We start from the raw sequence: 15,049 nt of genomic DNA on the forward strand, positions 1-15,049 counted from the left end.
ATGGCCACGTCGTCGACACCTGGGCCAGCGATCATGCTCTTCACGGCGTTTGCTGGCTTATGCCTCATCTATGCATTCTTGTCACCGTTCTTCAAGAAAGTTCGACAGGCTGCGTGGATTCTCACCACAGTCGCCAGTGGAACGATGACCGTTTTGAGTCTCCCTTTTGTCTTCGACTACGTCAAGGGCGGCCTCGCCAATGTTGATGAGAGAGCCGCTCTGGCTGGAGGCATCAATCGGGGTTTCCAGGTGTGTTATGTTTTTAGCATTGGTTGTCCCCTTCTGACGCTGTTTATTAGTCGGCTCTATTTTCTATCGCTCTGAGATCACTCTCCTCACAGGATGGACACATCATATCGTCTATCTTGGAATTTGCGAGTTTGCCATTCGCGCTGGCTGGAGCTACATTTTTGGTTTGGCGGCCATCATGGAGGTTCGTCTTGACCATAACCATGTGTTCAACTACCCACAGTCGAGTTTAGCTGCCGACGTTCTTGTTTGGCATCGGGACTCTGTTCCCTCGCCTCCGATCTGACAGCCTCTTTGCTGCAACATTTTTCGCAACACGCATTTGCTTGCATATGGTGCTCATCGTCACTTACTACCTTCCCACCCATCGACCACAAGACTCCTTTGTTCCCGCTCTAATTCTCACATCGGTATTCCCTCTACACGCCATGTGGTTCCTGGGCTGCATCAAGGGCTGCATCCGTCGCTCCAAAGAACGCAAACTGGCGCGGCTTGCTGTAAATACGCGCCGTACTGTTTATTTGGATACTCCTGGTGTCACCCTGCGTTTGCGCCGACTTCGTGCACGTGTCGGTCACTGGGTACACACTCGAGCCCCAGTCAATTGGGTTCGCGAGGGTAGAATGGGACGGTGGGTGTCGGGTCGTCAACCAATTAGACCACGCGCAATGGCTCGTCGGATGAGTGAGAGCATTGTGAATGTGCTTCCATCTAAGGAGGCTATGATGGACTTTGTTGGCTGGGGGTAGCTAGAAATCCTCCTTTACAACGCAACTTCACGATAGAAATGACACGTCTCTTGATCATCTTATCCGATAACAATTTGTGTTTGCACAGCTTCCGTGTCATCACTGGAAATGGCTTTCCTTCCCAGACTACCAGCACACCTGCACTACGCGCCGTTAAACACGACTTCCACTCCTCTCTTTCTACCAACGAGCAGTCATGTTCTTGCCATTGTTTCCTACTTCGGTTTGGGCGGTCCAGGCATCGCCTCTGCCTTGCTATTCCATCCGACGCTTCCGAATGCTGGTATAATCATGGATGAACTCGGCCGTCTTGTGCCCATACTCGAAGACCGCTGGCTTGACTTCGAGCGGGCAGTTGCGGGTGCCCAGGATGCAATTGAGCGTGGCTGGGGAGGGTCATGGAGTCGCCCGCAAAATGTGAGTTCCGTTGACACAGTTGGTTGCAATCTTGACACGGATTTCTGTAGTACACTTGCCCCACTGACGTGTACTACGACCTTGGCCCTTCCATATTGACGCGCTTTACGCTCACTGGCCACACCGTGTGGGGCTCGGAACCCGACAACGTGCGATGGTTCTTACCCGAAAGAGGCAACCTCGTCGTCGACTCTGTCCCATCGCCATTTCTCGAGGTCGAGCGCCTTATTCAAAACATCTCCGATGAACACCTGCCTTATCCCGCGCGGGACGCACCGCTTTGTGTGTTCTCGTCTCCACCGCATTTTCTTTTGTTTCTCATACGTGGCAGGGAGAGTCAGGCCTGAAGTCCGACCCATGGTAGAGGCTGTTGCAAAGATGGCTCGGGTCCGACTCCGGCAATATATCGAGGACTATGCTTGATTTACCGTTACCCTTAAAGCAGCACGCCCGGGCAACAATCACGCGTCGGGACTAGAGTTGCTCTCAAAATGCCTGGCGCAAAATTTCTCATCGGAGAAGTTCTATGTCACAAAGTCTGCTCGAGCTTGTGGAGCTTTGAGCGAGTCGACATTGCTCGCTAAACAGTAATGGATCCACAATACCGAGGCACTCCATAACGCTGGCGAAAATGAAGCTAAATCGCTGCGATTGACGCAGAGGTGAGCACTTGTGCCTTGTCTAGATTTACTGTCCGTCTGGGATCCAATCAATTTTGGTTTTCTGACCACACTCAATGTCCGACAGAACGAAAGGCTCAAACGAGTGTACAGTAATGCTTTGGACTCAAATACTGTTTAGAGCGCATTGGACGATTCCGTCGGCCCTTTGATGGCACCAATAACACGATAACGTGATCTCTGTCAGATCTAGACATTGAGACGCGTCGTTCAACTCATTGCGCTACACTCTGACATTTCTCCGTGCGCATAATTCCAACCATGTCAGAGAAAGTCTGAGAAACCTCCGCCACAACTCGGCAACACAACTTTGCCGAGGTGTCTCTCTGGCCATCAGCCTAATAGTTATTATCAGGAACAAGAGGTCCGAGTCGTCCCTTGCAGAAGACTCGAATGTGGAAAGCAACACTGATTGTGCTCGGTTGCGGAAGGCTTCTTTTGCAATCTCACGCTTCAACGAGTCGGCTTGTGAGTTGTGCTTACTCAAACTAACTGAGACACGACAAGTTATTTACAAGCCCCAGGTAAACATGCCCTCATGTTGCTGATGGTCAAATGATAATTCGCGCTTCGACCTTTAAGCGATATATAACAAGGCCCTTGGGATTTCTTTCGGTCAGTTATCAACGTGAAGCAAATATTTCTGAGTATACACCTTCACAATCAAAGCTTAGTATGGTTCGCTGACTAGTAGTAGGCGCGACCGTCGATGAGAGCTCCGCGCCTCGTTGTCGATTTTACGTTCATTGGGTCTCTCCTCCATATGTATGGGTGCGTAGAGAAGATGTCCCATGTCAAGAAGCGCCACAATGAGGCCATCTCCAAATGGCCCCGGCGAGCAGTATGTGTGACATATTTAGCTCCCAAGCAGAGTTTAAGCGTCTCCTTAGACGTCGCGTCTCTGAGGATACCCCCTGAGAAAGTCTATCTTCTTGTAGCGACCACCATGTCTGTAGTATTCAACTTGACCATTTTCACTGAACCCTGGCGACTCAGGATAGCTTGCTCTTAAAGTCCTCTCTGCCTCGCATTTAAATAGACTCTGTCCATCGGTACCGTCACGGTAAACGTTTCAGCAGGTTCGAATTGTGAACTTGTGAAGATGCGAGCCAATTTTGTACAGAGTATTTTCGTGCGCGCGTCACTCAACAAGCTGCTCCCCAAGATATCGATATTCCTTCGGTGATCTGATGTGGTTGACACAGTCAAACCAAAAGGTCAGATAATAATAGTGAATTTTTCTAGAATGCGACGGTCATCCTGAGACAGCGCTGCTGCGATAGTGGCAGTTGACGGGACATAATTATAACGATTTGGTGGCTTTGGGAAAAAGTAACCCAGTGAGGAGAGGGGTGGTAGCGGAACCGAGGACATGGTTGGTGATATCGGAGGAAGGATGTTGGCCGATTGCAAAGACGACGGAGGCCCGCAAATGTTGTGTGCCTGACGTGGAAAGTCATTTGGCCGCTCAATCCGACTCGGACGAGGAAATACGTCAACGCGTCCGCCACAAGACCTAATATTGTGCCCGCCAAAAACACCTCCCGGTATTTCAATGTTGCGCAGATAATCATAGTCTTCCACCACGGGAAGGAGTGACGACTCATGAGCCTGCCAATGAATTTAGATGAGAGAACATCCACATATGAGGGGACAAAGTACCAGGAAGTACGCGACCAGGTGCCATTTTCTAGGCGGAGCGTGATTCGGAAACTTGACCGTGACCGAGTAGGTATGCTTGGTTAAGCCGCCCACTTTCGTTGGTCGGTCTTTGCGTTTCAATGGAGGTGGTGTGGATTGAGGTGATTCCGAATATTTAGAAGCCCTTGACGTAGTAAGGTTAGATTAGATGCAAAAGATGTCTTGGCCGACTTGCCTTCGTGTGGCTTTATCCCGCTTCTCGGCCTCGGTGACCTGAACTTTCTCTTCGTAGACCAGACAATCGCCCCGCATCTTGCTCTGGGACCTAAACCAAAGTCAGTATTGAAAAGAAGTTTGAGTCAAGTTTTACCATCGTTTACCCTCTGTCCAGCGAACCAAGCCCTCCTCCGAGTCGGATTCCTCCCAAACAAAGACATGGCCGCTTTGTAGACTGTTGCGTTCCGAAGGCGATAAACGCCGCTTGATCAGCGGTAGGATATGAAGTCGCACCGCTTCAAAAACACGATGAGCGTCTCGGATGTCTCTGATGTCTGTGCTTTTGATGAGCTTTACGCCTCCGGCCAGGTAGAAGGGATACTCGCGGAGCGAAGGGTGCGTGACACGCAAGTTGTGGTGAGTAGACGGGTTCATCTTTAGCTGGGTGACTTCCCGAAACAGGAAGTAAAGACAGGTCAAGCTTATATGTTTTTTCATTGACCAACTTCTTGGGATTGATACGGATTAATATTCTAGAAAAGAAACCAGATCAGTTTCTGCGGCTCCGTTTATTCAAGAAGCACGCACGGTGCGGGTGGACCGAAGCGATGAGAATAGTCGCTTACGCAACCTTCTTTGGGGCAAAGTAGCACTCGCGTGGGAGTTGGAGCATGGTTTGAGGAACAGACAGAGACCGATGAATGTTTTTCTCCGAGGAGTGTTGTTCCTGGTGATATCTGCAATATTGCTTCCACACTATTACTATTGCAACGCCAGTTAGATAATTGAGACGACAAGTCACCAGACATTACGCTGGCTGGCGCCATATATCCAGATGCTGCCATTTCATGAGCACATAGACGCAGTCGTGGTCGTCCGTCCGTCTGATCAACCAACAGTTGACTCTGTCCGCACCCGCTGCATGGTCGCACACGAGAGTGAGTTGAAATGCGGTCTGAACACGGATTGCTTGGCTTCAAGAGGTGGCGCGCCGCGCATGTGAACAACCACAAGATGAATGTCAACCGACATCCATTGATAATCTTCTAGACCTGCGCTGGTTCTGAGAATCGCCCAAAGAGTCCGGGGCTCAGGAACAACGCGGAGAAACTAAAGCAACCAACTCGTAGGAGGGCGATGTTGACAGGCAGAAACTATCAGAATAGTCAATGTATGACGCCAACAAACCAATAGTCTGAGGCGCGACGGAACTACGGGGGGCCTTTGGCCAACTTAAAAGACCAAGTGAACGTGCAGAGGCCATGTTTGTCGGTGTCAATATAAGTCTGGTTTTGAATATATACTGTGAGAGTTACCAGAGGCATCAGCAACGGCGCGGAGTTTGAAAGACTCTCACCTTGTACCACTTGCACTTGCGATAAGGGGCGCTTCCTCAAGCAGGCGAAACACTTCGAATGCTGATATGCTGCACTGACATGAAAACAAGAGGTAACTGACGAGCCCCGATTTTGAATGGCTGGACCCATCCAGGCTCAAGAGGAAGTAAGAATGTATTGTTAGCTCTGTTTAAAAGTCCGGAGTCTCGCAAAACAGATGTTGTGAATGGCCTGGCGGGTAGCGTTCTCCTTCTATCTCTGCCTCCTCCGCCAGCTTGCGAATCGCCTTGTTATCTTCGTCCGTCAATTGAAGGGACGCAGCTGCAACGTTGTCCCTGAGATACTGAAACAGTCAATCAACACCACATGCATAGCGACCATGGATATCGATGACCTTGATAGTCTTCGTTCCAGGAATAGGGATAACATCAGGTCCTTGCGCGAGCAGCCATGCGAGTGCCACTTGACTAGATGAAGCACCATTATATTTCTCAGCGCCAAGCCTGGCTAAAGTCCCAACAATCTTGAGAATTTTCGGAAAGTTTGCAGCGCTGAACCTTGGAAGATGTTACTGTGGTAAACCAGAGGCAAGAGCGACTTACTTGGGGATTACAAGTCGGTGGTCTTTCTCGCCAAAATCCGCTGGGGAATTCTGTGTGTTTATCAACAATCACAACGCGGGTCAGAAGAATGCGCCATACATAGCTGCCGGTCAGCAGGCCCCGACCGAGGGGAGAATAGGCGACGATGGAAACACCAAGTGAACGAGCAACCTCAAGGACGGCGATCTTGGGGTCCTCGATGTCCAGCGTAAAAGGGCTGTATTCAACTTGCACCGCAGATATGGGGTGGACTGCATGTGCTCGTTGGAGGGTGTTGGCTGATGCCTCAGAAAGTCCAAGGAATCTAACTTTGCCTGTTCTACATTGCGTTCAGTGTCAACATTCCCCGGCAGGGCTGTTATCAACATACTTGACGAATTCGGCCATTGCTCCTACAGAGAGCTAATCAAGATATAGTGAGCCAGCTTATTGACAGCCGAAACAATACGCCATACCTCGATTGGTGTACGGGTATCTGCGCGCTGCGAATTGTGAACAGTCCTTTCTTTCTTCTCGAGCAGTGAAACGCACGTGAAGGTAAAGAAGGTCGATGTAATCAACCTGAAGTCTCCTCAAGCATTTCTCTACCGCTTCTCGAATGTAGTCAGGTTTGCCATTCACCGCAGGTTTGCCGTTTTCGATGACTGTGCCCACTTTGGTGCAGAGAAAGATATCCCCACGGAGTCCAGTTCGCTGGAACCTAACAAAGAGATGACGGTGGGAATGAAGCAAGGTGGAATGTCCTACCATTTACCCAGGATTTCCTCGGATCCGCCATAGCGGTCAGCAGTATCCCATAGAGTGGAACCTGTTGCATGAGCGGTATTGAGGACCTGCACTTTGTGAGCCCAATCAGTGGTAAATTATCCCCTACGTTGAACATCTCTTCCTCCGTTACTGGCCCATAGGCACCAGCAATGACCATCGCACCGAAACCAACAGCAGAGACATTGGCACTGCCAATTTTTCGCGTGGGAATTGACATTGGATAGCTCCTGGATGTGGAAGGGATGTGGAAGAACGTAGTTATATAGTGGTATCGGCCTCTGAGCTGTTACCCATAGTGGATGGTGGGGCGAATGGCGCCGCAAAGTGGGCCGCTCTGAGAGCGTGAGTAAAAGACTGAGTCAGCTGGGTTGGGCCACTTCAGATGCTCGGATCAGGGATGATCGATGATCGTGTCATCAATTCATCATCATTGACATCAAAGGCCCGGGCCTCGACTGTCCCTGGACTCTGTTTCTTTGTTGTGAAAGTTTTAAACAGTTGAAAACAGTCGCTCATCGATGCCTGAGGAAACGGGGGATTCTAACTACTGTGTAATCCACTATTTGAGAAGAGACCTTATGGGTTTGTTTGCTCACTACTTATCGGAACGATCCATGAGTGACGTCTGGATCAGTGGTTATGCCTCATCCTCATCATCTTCCTTCTCACCTCCAACAGTCGGCTCCTCCGTACCTGAAGCACTAGGAGGACCGACTGGCAACACCACAATGTCCTTACCTTGGAACGTAGATGTTCTAGACCTTATCATCTCTTACCTCTCCCCGCGAGATATTGCGTCCCTCGCGCTCACCAACACTTTCCTCATGGCTCGCGCCTACCCACGCTTATACTCAACGCTATCTTTCACCTTTTCTATGGCGCGGGGATATCCTAACGTCATGACACCTTTTTCCACTGTTGCCGCCCACCCTGAACTGGCTATGCATGTTAGACATATTGGTGCGTGAAACTCAAGTCAGTTTTACGAAGGCTCAACTGGGTTTCAGACATTCGCACCATCCCCTTCGCTGGCTCGAAATTCAGTGCCGTGTTTCTACGACAAGCAGACCAAGCGTTGCAGTTGTGCGACAACATCGTTTCGTTTCGATGTAGCGCCAACGCAGTCATCGCCTTCATTCCAATTCTTAGTCACAAACGTCGCCTCTCCAGAATACGAATCAACGTCGACACCTATCCAAGGGTGCGGTGCTGGGAGCTGCTTTGCATAACTCATCTGTCCGACTTGTGCCTCGATTGGATTCCTCTTCACGTTGCCAACATCCTCCCTGTCTGGGCCATCGTGCTTGGACAGAGGCTAACCTCGTTAACTCTGTTTGTAGGTGGCTTGATCCTCTTGAAATTGTCATCCTGACACTCACTTGTAGATGTCGACTTCCATTACCGAAGACCTACTCAAGTCGACCCTTGGCCAACTGCCTGGATTGCTGTCCCTTCATGTCGTTGGATGCCCTAATCTCTATCATGACGTGGTTCTAGGGCTCACCAGCCTTACCCCACAACTTCAAACACTCTCAGTCAGCGCCAAGGTACATTTTTTTTACCTTATGCTCATTGACACGAGCTCAAGACATATGATTCAGTTCGACCTAACGAGTGAAAACCAACCCTTACCACTGTCTCTGTCAAATCTTCAACATCTTTCGATCGACGTTCGCCTAATGTCTGCTCCAATGGGAATGAGCTCGGAACTTTCAGCCATGACTGTCGCAACGCTGCTTGAACGAATAGCAGAGCTACCCAATCCCCCGCATCTCAGATCTTTGAGAATACGGACCCCAAGCAATTCCAGTCTACATTTCATTCTACTAAGTCAATTGGCTGCCCTCGTTTCCCCAACGGTGTGCTTGGAATCTGTCGCTTTCGTGGACTGTACTCTGGACGCTAAAGGCCTTTCTGCCTTCGCCAAATTCTGCAGAATGTCTTGCTCGCTCGAAGTGCTTGAGCTCGCAGTACCTAAAAGAGAGCTGGTAAGTATTCAACCTGTTCAATCTCCCATCTGGTCTGATCAGAAACGAGACTGAATTTGCACGCGCTCTCCAGAGCTCACGCTCCATTCGTATTCTTCGCGTCCCACAACAGACTCTGGCCCAAGAGGCTGTGCATTATATTTTCGTCACTGTGGGCCAGTTGGAAGTCATCAACACAAAAGGTGGAAGGTGGATCATGGGCAGTCAAGGAAATTTACTTTTTGAGGCCAGTCTACCCAGCGATGACCTCGATCAGTATTGGTTTTCACGGTAAACGCACACCGGAGTTTGTATCACATTCTGTGTATTTTTATGTCGACTCGATGTCTTTTTAGGACACGTTTTTTCCTGTTTACATGTACTACATACGTCTATCATACGACTACGTTGTTTGAATAAGCTCCGTCGTATTGTGCATCTCCCGCGGCTACTTGAACTACTGAGTCAAATAATTCGATGAATGCCACGTGACGAGAAGAACATCATCTCTCTCTTGCCTCCAGATGCACTTACCTTTGATTCACCTGGCTGAGTCTCAACGCTCAATCTCATCTGCAAAGCTCGTTCCCTGTTTCCAATGAAGTGTAATGAGTAGCGCATCCAGACATCGGCACCTTTCCACGGAAGCGAGACACGAATTAACGGCTGAAGACATTCCGACCTCTTCTGGAGCCATTTATCCGAATAGCGACAACAAGGACGCCCATATTTGATAGGGAGGTGTCCAGGGGTCAACTTATATTGTCGTAGTCCCTTTTCAAGTTTGTCCGACTCCTCTCGTTCGTTTTCTGGAACGTTGACATGCGCCTCAGTGGTCTGGTTCACCAATGCCTAATCATTAGTATCGTGGTTGCTGCTTCTACTCTTCAAGAGGACACTCTGGCGCTGCATCGTCAAATTCGGGACCAAGCTCAGACACGACGTGCAAACGAGTCAAGAACCTATCAAGATAGTCCCACCGAGCTTGAGCGACGAGATGGAACGAAATATGTGTTTATGCACCACGTATGTGCTCCTCGTCTTGTGTTATTACACCACTGAGCTTGCGTTCAGATTGTTGGCAGTGAGTGGCCCCTTCTTCCCTATGTTATATCGTCGCTCAACTATTCTCTCACCCAGACACGTTCGTACGAGTTCTTGCTCGAGAAAAAGTGATTCCGAAGGCGCTTTCAGGTATAGCTACACGCCAGAAACCTGGTTAGACGACATCAGTCGAATTGCAGCCAAGGGAGTGTGCGTCCTCCATTTTTGTTCTCGCCTTGTTCTCAACCTCGTTTAGTGATGCGATCGCTCTGAACATCGGGGGTGATGACTGGCAGAAAACACAAATCGGGTACGCCTACGCAGCTGCCCAATCACTCGGCGTCAGCACCAAACTCTTCATTTCGTTTGACTTCACTACCGACCTTGGTTGCTCGCTTCCCGACATCGTTGCTCGCACACGCCAATTCTCCTCCCACCCATACCAGTTCAAAGTCAATGGGAAGCCGATGGTTTCGAGCTACGCAGGCGATTGTCTCGGGAATTCCGGCTGGCAGTCGTTGAAGGATCAGACGGGAGCGTATGTCATGCCTTTTATCTGGGGGTTAGAGGGCAAGTTTGGGAACTACCCGTCAATGGATAGTTGGTATTGTTGGGGGTGTGCATGGCCCCAGGGCAACTATGCCAAAAACGTGTGTGTCATTCCCTTTTCCGGTTCAATGCTAATCTTAACTAGACGGATGACGATAATTATTGTGGGCACAGGTTTCTCCTCAGGGACTTTTGTTGACCATCCTCAGACCTCAGTCAACTCGGCAGCAAGTATGCAACCACGGTCAGCATGTGGTTCTTGTGCGGACTCTATCCTCTTCCATTCTTCCATATCGAACGCGTTTCAGCACACACTACACATATCAAAACCGTATTCTTCGCTCTGATGACTGGCTTCTCAATAACCGATGGGAGCAACTTTTCAATATGCGGAATCAACTAACTTTTGTCGAGATGGTGACTTGGTATGGCTCTCTGATACTTTCCCCTTATCCGTTATGCTTATCATCGCCGTAGGAATGACTTTGGGGAATCAGACTAGTGCGAACTACTAATCAACTTGTTGACGGGGTTTGACGAACCGCCTTAGCTTTGGTCCTGTCCGCGTAGATCAACCAACTGGAACAACTTGGACTGACGGATTTCCGCACACTGCGTGGTTCGACATGAGCGCCTACTACATCCAAGCTTTCAAGACAGGCGTATATCCACAAATCACTGTTTGAACTTCCCCATTCCTCCAGACCTACGCTGAATGAAAATATTCTCTAGCAAGACGTCATTTATTATTGGGCTCGACCACATCCCAAGAACGCAGTCGCTTCAAATGATATCGGCCGTCCAGAGAACTGGGATTGGACCCAGGTTCGTCTCAGCTGTACTATCATCATCACTAAACAGGCTTACGTTCTCCAGGACTTACTTTGGGTGGCAGCTTTCTGTACCTCCACTTGCACGATCACTCTTCAAGTTGGGTCATCATCAGCAACTTTCGCGAACCAACCTGCCGGCGTCAACAAACTCAAGCTTCCGCTCGCTGCTGGACGAATTACCGTTACCATGACCCGTGTGAGCATGAACATTTCGTTCGTTCGTTCGTTCTAGTCTCTAACCGTATATGTGGCAGAATGGTCAAACGGTCATAAGCAAGACCGATCCCGACTACCTGTATGTCCTCAACCCAATCAAATGTACGATCCAGATCTACTCAGTTTTGGGACAATGTTGAATATCTTGCCAGATAATTTCAATGCTTATGTTAACGCTGCTTGTACGGACTTTCTTCTGGAATGGCGGTGGTTTGATATCTTCTCTTAGCTGCTTCGGGAACAACTGCGACCACAACATCGACCACCACGACAACAACCACTACTTCCAGTGCACCGACTCCGACCAGCACAACGATCGATGGGGTCGCATGGACGTACCTAGCGTGCTATACGGACTCGGTCAACTCCCGTACTCTGGGCAACGGGATATCATCTTCCACAAACACCAATACTTTGTCAACCTGCCTCCGAACTTGCCGGAACGCAGGCTATGTTTACGGTGGTGTTGAATACGGCGTCGAATGCTTTTGTTCCAACTCGATAAGAGCAGCAGCCAGTGTTGCATTTGCTGATGACTGCAATTACCCCTGCTCTGGCGGAAGTGTGTATCATTTGTTCTCCGTTCGACGAGCTTGCTCACGGTAACTTCAGCTGGACTTTGCGGAGGATCCAATCGGATCAATGTTTACAATGCCGCCGAGGGTTTGGGGATGAGCACGACTATCACAAGTTCCGCTGCGTCTAGTACTCCGACTTGGTCTTACCTTGGCTGTTATACGGACTCAGTCAACTCTCGAACACTAAATGGTCTCTCTTCCAGCTCTCAAAATGGACAGACAGTTTCTGGCTGTTTGGCGACGTGTGCAGCGGCAGGATACCCTTATGGTGGCGTTGAGTATGGAGTCGGTTTTTTTCTCCTGAATGCGTCTTGGAATAGCGACTGACTTGCTGATAGGTCGAATGTTTCTGTGGCTCGGCGATATCAAGCGGCTCATCTAAAGTCACAAATACTGACTGCAATATGGCTTGCTCCGGAAAATGTATGCATCCACCCAACTAAGTTGCATCGATATGCTGATCTTCTGTAGCAACAGACATTTGTGGATGTAAGTTTCGGTGATTCACGATCCCCTCACTTTATTTACTCATCCTATCTAGCCGGTAACCGCCTTAGCATGTACCAACGAACCAGCAGTCCGCCTACCGTATCCTGGAATTCTCTGGGCTGCTATACGGATTCGATTAACGCGCGAACTTTGACCAACGGGCTCTCCTTCACCTCCTCGTCATTGACCATTGCCAGTTGTCAATCTTCGTGCGCCTCTGCTGGCTATCCGTATGCAGGGGTGGAATACGCGGTTCGTGGTCCGGCTTCTGCTCTTGTCCATGCTCATCTTACCCAGCGAGAATGTTATTGTGCCGCCGGAATCTCGAGCCCAGGCACGAAGACTGCAAATGGGGAGTGTAATATGGCCTGTGCTGGAGCCAGCAGTCAGAGTTGTGGCGGCGGAAACCGCATCTTCATATACCAAGCAGCGAGTAATGCTAGACGCCGACGTGTTGATTACGGGACATTGGATTAAAAACGTAGTTACTATAAAATATTTAGTCCCATAATATATATCCTAAGGCACTTTTTCTTGTAGTATCCAGTTTTGAAACGGCGAGCTACTGAAGCCAATAGCCAGTCGTTGAACGTGACCAGACTATCATTCACCTTTCACGTGACCGCGCTTCATTGATTCAAGTACAAAAACAAAGTCCATGCTACTTAGCAAGGCAAACGATACATGATGGGTCCGTTCATTTCGAACTATATCCTGGTGGGGTCCCAATTCGCACACCGCTATCTCTTTGCTGGAGGACCGCTGCAGCTGGGTTACGATCGAGAGCCAGACCGATATTAGGTTTGCTATCCCTCCGAGCAGATGCGTGGAACGAGCTTGAGTTTGGAGTGGGCGTAGCATCAAGCTCCGCGTGCGGCAAGCTTGCGGCAAACGATTGCTCGGTTGACAAGTTGTTACGACTTGAGGCTGCGCTGGGTTGTAGTGTGGGCGTTGGCGGGTTGTGAGAATGCCATGAGCTCCGGACGTCGGAGGAAGGCTGGAAAAACGAGGCATTCAGCGAGTCGGCATACATCACGGATGGATAGATGGTGGAGGGGCGGCTAGCGACCGAACGAGGCCGGGCTGAGGCATCGGGGCCAGGCAAATGAGGCACTAGTTGAGAAGATCCAACGCATGCGGGAGAGCTCGTGGCCACAGGAAAACGGTTGGAGATTTCCTGTTTCCGTGTTGTGAGCGGGAATGGGGTTGGGTGAACGGCCTCGAGGGCTCTCTTGCGCCGTGTTTGCCTCAGACAGAAGGCAACGACAGCGAGGACAGCCAAGATGAAAGCGCCTGCGATGGTTCCGCCGGTAATTGCACCGACAGACGTATATCTGGTTGCTTTGGAGGCCCCGGAGGATGCCGTTGGTGGAGAAGACGAAGTGGAAAGATGGATGTCAGGGGAATCGAAAACGTAGAAACTCTGGAGGACAAGGGGTGTGTGGTCTCGATCCCCATGGTAGGTCACGACGAGGTTGTGTTCTTTGTCTTCAAGAAGCGGAGTGGTGAAAAGCATCACGTTGTACTGCGTAGTAGTATCGCTTGCATCGGCCAGGCCGCGAAGCGTGAAATTTATAGGTTGGCCATTGTCAATTGAATATGATGCACAAGTCGCGTTATGTGGCCTTTCCGTCGGAACGAAGCCATACATACTCGCGGAAGTCCCTAAATAAAGCTTGGTGAGTGCGCAGAAGGCTGGGTGCCACAACATACCACGAAAATGGAGGGCTACTTGGGCTCCATTCACATCTGTTGCATTTTCGCCACCAAAGGTGACCCATCCTGTGCTAAAACTGACGGCGGGGTCGGTGTTGCTGTATGCTACAACGGAGGCAGATCGAGAAACCTCTCCCGACAAAGGCCGATACTTGATGTAGTCCAAGTAGAAAGGACGGCCGGCAGAATGAACTTGTATTCTAAGGGTATGCGAACCCTTGGATATAGAGTCCTCGGCGCACAACAACCAGTTGTTTTCCTCGAAACGGAATGTTGGGTCTGGATTGGGTATTCTGACATCGTCCACATAGCAGTCCCAAGACGGGTCGGCGAGATTGTTCGTTGTCGCCACTGAAATGGTGCCCCAAACCTCAATCGAGGTGCCTTGCCTATGTCATTTATCGGGTGAGATGTTGGGACATGCAACACACCATTAAAAGGAAACAAGAGGGTGGAATTATTGGATGTCGTCCCATGCGAGGTTCCGTTGAAGATGGAGCCAAAATTTCCGCTGGTCAATGTGTTTGGATCTGCAATGAACCAGTCCTGAGCCCCATACTGGATTCGAGGGTCAGTGTCGTCTACGACTAGTTGACGAGTCGGGGCGAAAGAGCCCATGGTAGGGAAAAAGCGACAGACAGAACCAAGGGCGCCGGCCCAGCGTGGACATGGTGTCGGAGGCAGAAACCGACATAGCGACCATTGATGGCTGATCTCTTTTGAAAATTTGCGCTCTTCATCTTCTGAGTTGACATCTACAAATAGGCAACGACTACATTAAGGTGAGTGCTCATTTGACCACCGAAAAATCACTCTGAACGGTGCGCAAACCTCTTGCCAGTCTTTGGATTATTTGCAGGACATGTGGCGGTCTCCATTGGGATTATTGGACCGTCATTACACCGAAGGTTCCGTGGCAATGTGTCGGTAAGTAGTAGTCGTGGAGTACATAGTTCATGTCATATCTGCCCAACTTCACTTGAATTATGGAGACGGTG

At 49.8% G+C, this 15,049-nt stretch overlaps 4 protein-coding genes across 4 annotated transcripts; 1 reads left to right on the forward strand and 3 right to left on the reverse strand.

Moving 5' to 3' along the window:
* On the forward strand, nt 1-1,838 carry MIND_00620700 (uncharacterized protein; the record flags this gene model as incomplete). Its single annotated transcript, XM_037362955.1, has 7 exons — nt 1-249; nt 300-358; nt 403-433; nt 483-880; nt 1,124-1,415; nt 1,466-1,697; nt 1,747-1,838. 7 exons carry the CDS (start codon nt 1-3, stop codon nt 1,836-1,838), a joined length of 1,353 nt encoding a protein of 450 aa, XP_037220876.1.
* A 2,102-nt stretch (nt 1,839-3,940) lies between these two features.
* Nucleotides 3,941-4,387, reverse strand: MIND_00620800 (uncharacterized protein; the record flags this gene model as incomplete). The annotated part of the gene is made up of 2 exons (XM_037362956.1): nt 3,941-4,061; nt 4,107-4,387. The coding sequence occupies 2 exons, from the start codon at nt 4,385-4,387 to the stop codon at nt 3,941-3,943; spliced, it is 402 nt and encodes a 133-aa protein (XP_037220877.1).
* A 1,092-nt stretch (nt 4,388-5,479) lies between these two features.
* On the reverse strand, nt 5,480-6,876 carry MIND_00620900 (Aldo-ket-red domain-containing protein; the record flags this gene model as incomplete). The annotated part of the gene is made up of 9 exons (XM_037362957.1): nt 5,480-5,632; nt 5,684-5,846; nt 5,892-5,941; nt 5,991-6,210; nt 6,262-6,293; nt 6,347-6,373; nt 6,423-6,591; nt 6,639-6,724; nt 6,766-6,876. The coding sequence occupies 9 exons, from the start codon at nt 6,874-6,876 to the stop codon at nt 5,480-5,482; spliced, it is 1,011 nt and encodes a 336-aa protein (XP_037220878.1).
* A 6,156-nt stretch (nt 6,877-13,032) lies between these two features.
* Nucleotides 13,033-14,669, reverse strand: MIND_00621200 (Peroxidase; the record flags this gene model as incomplete). The annotated part of the gene is made up of 3 exons (XM_037362958.1): nt 13,033-14,000; nt 14,049-14,435; nt 14,483-14,669. The coding sequence occupies 3 exons, from the start codon at nt 14,667-14,669 to the stop codon at nt 13,033-13,035; spliced, it is 1,542 nt and encodes a 513-aa protein (XP_037220879.1).
* Nucleotides 14,670-15,049: the final 380 nt, after the last annotated feature.

Source organism: Mycena indigotica (assembly GCF_014461135.1).
Source record: "Mycena indigotica strain 171206Taipei chromosome Unknown Mind.scaff0005, whole genome shotgun sequence".
Lineage (NCBI taxonomy): Eukaryota > Fungi > Basidiomycota > Agaricomycetes > Agaricales > Mycenaceae > Mycena > Mycena indigotica.